Source organism: Cyprinodon variegatus, unplaced genomic scaffold (genome assembly GCF_000732505.1).
Source record: "Cyprinodon variegatus isolate N-32 unplaced genomic scaffold, C_variegatus-1.0 Scaffold513, whole genome shotgun sequence".
NCBI lineage: Eukaryota > Metazoa > Chordata > Actinopteri > Cyprinodontiformes > Cyprinodontidae > Cyprinodon > Cyprinodon variegatus.
In genome coordinates this window covers 419,451-423,025 of record NW_015150966.1, presented here as the reverse complement: position 1 = coordinate 423,025, position 3,575 = coordinate 419,451, and the positions used below count along the sequence as shown (strand labels likewise).

Genomic DNA, 3,575 nt, shown 5'->3' with positions numbered 1-3,575 from the left:
AGGTTTCTTCCTGTTAAAAGGGACTCTTTCCTCCCCACTGTCGCTACAAGCATGCTTGGTGTGAGGGATTGCCCCTCCAGTCAATGGGTGCGTTCAAATTAATGGGCTGCATCCTCCAAGGATGCGGTCTACCTGGACTGGGTCATTTGAAGTCTGTGAAAATAAGGAAACCGGAAGAGTTTTGTCTGTGAATTCAAACAGGTCTAGCCCTCCACGGTTTTCTCCACCATATGCTCTGTCGCTTAGCAACCGTTTTAGTTGACACACAAAGCAGGAAAAGAATAAATCCCAAACTTTTCAAAATAGTTTCTTTTTATTATTTATTTTTTATTGTAAAGTTAACAAAGGCTACACTCATGAGAATCCAGAGTGGAATAAAGGTTCCAACCACAGGGATCGCGAACAAATAAAAGCAAATGTAATGATATAAACCTTAGTCAGTTAAATAACATGCTGCTGTCATTTTGCACATCTCTGATGTTACTGCTATTTTCACATATCCATTACTATAGAAATGTCCATAGCTGTACGTTGGTTATTCATTCTCCAGGTGCACAGTTCTATACTGTTAAACAGTTTAAGAATATTATTGTTTATCTTTTAACTCTTCACTATTATGTTATTCTATCTAAGGTCCATAATTGTGTGACCATTTTTTCCCTTTAATCTTTAATATTTTTGCTGCTGTAAACACCAGAATTTCCCCATTGTGGGACAATTAAGGGATTTTCTATTCTATTCTATAAAAGGGGTAGAAAGATATAAGTAAATCTAAACAATGTATGTTTAAAAAAAATATCTGCAAAATCTCTGATATTCAACAACAATTCTTAGTTAAGCAAATTGTGCACCTCACTATATGGTAATCTGCCTTTGAATCTGACCTTCAGAGAACCATGAACCCATGAATTCAAACGCAGCCAGTGGGTCGATGTAATCAACTGGGTTTCCTTAGATAGAAAACTTTGAATCAGTCGGATTGTATGATCTGGTTGATTACATATGTTGTGAACTGCCGCTATATAAATACAATGAATTGAATTGAAGAGGAAAAAAATAGGACACAATGTTCTTAATGTTCTTGAGATATTTATTTGTGTTTATATCAGGAAATAGGAATAGATAAAATAGTTTTTTAAAGAATAAGGTATATCAGAGACTGCAAAATGAGAAAGGCAATAAATCTGTATACCATTTAATAAAACATATATGTGGTTGGTGGGCGGTGCAAATTCATGTACTTTTTCATGTACTGTTAAACACAATTGTTGTAGGATTAAAACATTGACTATCTACCAACCTGTCTGAAATGTTCAATGTTTTCTAAGCCAAAACAAGGCTTTGTTTTTGGTCCACTGTAAACAGCCTCAAAGTCAACGCTATTTCTGACATTTTTAATTGAAAAATGCTTCCTGGATGGGAAGCAAAACGTCTTCAAACTTGAAAACAAAGTCCAGCGGATTGTTTTTTAAATGTCTTGGAATAACCACGAAGCATACATTCATTACCAGTGAAGGATAAAGTGTTGTTTGATGAGGCGCATGATATTTATTGGGCCTTGAGAAAATCTTTGTCAGGAGCGTAGTATTTCAGGATGGTTGATGTAAAGATTTGGATTTCAATGCGGCGTAAAGAGCGTAACTTAGTGATGTTTCACTGGGACGTTATTTGGGTATTGCTGCGGGTCTCCACTTTGTACATGGTTTGGTAACCGTCATCCCAGGCATACAGCTGTTTGTCTCCGGGGTTATAATGAATGCTGCTGTGGCTGGTGTACCGCTTCGGGAAGAAAATCACAGGACTCTCGGCGCTGCGCAAAGACAACACAGGAAAGACGAAATGCTTTACCACATTAGTTTCAAAGGAATCGATCTGTGTCCATTGTTTGAATGTTTATCTTTTTTCTATGTGAAGTTTTTGGATAGCAATGGCATGGTTGGAATTTCAGAGCCTGTTATAAACTAACCTGTGGATGGTGTCATGGATGTCGTAGAGACACTGGACGGTGGAGCGTCCTCCATAACGTGTGTTGTAGACCACATAAAGCGTCCCACAAATCAGGAAGGCCCCCTCAGCATCACGGCTCCTACACTGTGTGTCCCAGGTGTATTCCAGTGTTAAACTTACTGGTTAAAAAAAAAAAAAAAAAACACTCTCAATTTTATATCTACCAGACAATGGAGATTCTAGCATGAATGTTACCCAGGACAAGCACTTCCTTCTAACACCCCCCCATCAGTTAAACTAATTCATATATTCATATATTCTCAGTAGCAGAACATGTTTGAAAGCAAAACTGACATTTAAGTTTGGATTTTTTTTTTTTTTATTTGATTCAAACTGATTTTTTTTAGCTGTCACAAACTCCATATATAAATGATTCTTTGATTCCCTTCTGGTATCATTAGTTTGCTAAGTCATACAGGTCTTAAAAAGGTCTTTTTGTATTCATTGTAATGAAGGGATGAATAGCAGTGAAATTGAATATGATTCCATGGTTTCATTTGCATGTGAAAGATTAAATATAGTCCATGGTACTCCATCAAAGCATGACTTGCAGAAGAACTTGGTGGAGAAACCTATTGGCAAGCAGAGCCGTGAGGCATCTGGTGGAGCTGGTCACCAGGTGTTTGTGTATTTCCGGAAGGATTTTTTCTTACTGCTCTTCACAGGGACTCTCATAATCCTTTGGGACTCATGGCTGCTGCTAAGCCACTGGAAGCTCCCTCAATACTTTTTTTTGAGAAGGTCGAATGCAAGATTTTAATCCATTATCAACAAGCCCTATCTAAGCAGGTGTGTACTGTCTCGCTACTTTCCCAGGACCATTCTTCCAGCATGAGCCAAGACTTTCGTTGTAGCTATGGATAGTTACTTAATCATGCAAATGTAATTTCTAAATGTGATATTAAAATTTGAAATTGTTATTTTTCTTTTTAATTTCATCTTCTTCTCCTCCATATTCACCAACTTTTAAGTGATGTTCTTGAAACCCAGTCAAACCTTCTGTAGATCAACTGTTTTATTGCAAATACCCTTGGACAGGCTCCTCTTCCCTCCATTATAGACATTTCATCCCAGCACTGTGTGTCCGGAGCTCTGAGGTTTTTGAGTCCTCTGTCATTTTCACTGCCCTCATAGCTTACATAATTGCTCACTTCACTCACCTGCCTAACCCTCTCAGGTTACTAATTATCATTCGTCTTATCCACCTGCTCCTGCTGCTTTATATACGGCTTAGCCCAGCTATCCGGGCCAGATCATTGACTATGTTTCTTTGTTTGTTTGATTGTTCGTTTGAGTTCATGTTTTCGTCAGAGATCATGGCTGATTTCCACGGTTCATGTGCTCCTTCTTGGAGGCCAGTGGTTAGAGAGGATTGTTGTCTTGGTATTTCCTGATCATGTCCTGGCTCTTGTCCGCTCAGCGCGCCCCGTTTCTGTTTTTGACTTGGCGGGGAGAGCCAGTTTAAAGTTGCGTAGTCCCGGCTCTTATCCACTGAGCATGCCCTGTTGCTGTTTTTGGCTTGACAGAGGGAGCTAGTTTAAAGTTTCGTAGTTTTCCTGATGTCACGT

General features: G+C 38.7%; 1 protein-coding gene across 1 annotated transcript in view; it reads right to left on the bottom strand.

Annotated features, from left to right (window-relative positions):
- Positions 1–1,074: 1,074 nt before the first annotated feature.
- olfml1 (olfactomedin like 1) overlaps positions 1,075–3,575 on the bottom strand; it is a 12,242-nt gene continuing 9,741 nt past the window's right edge. Inside the window, exons 7-8 of the mRNA XM_015390788.1 lie at positions 1,967–2,126; positions 1,075–1,810 (exon numbers count right to left, since the gene is read on the bottom strand). Coding sequence (XP_015246274.1) covers positions 1,654–1,810; positions 1,967–2,126 — 317 coding nt within the window. The 3' untranslated portion in view covers positions 1,075–1,653. The remainder of the gene's footprint in view (positions 1,811–1,966; positions 2,127–3,575) is intronic.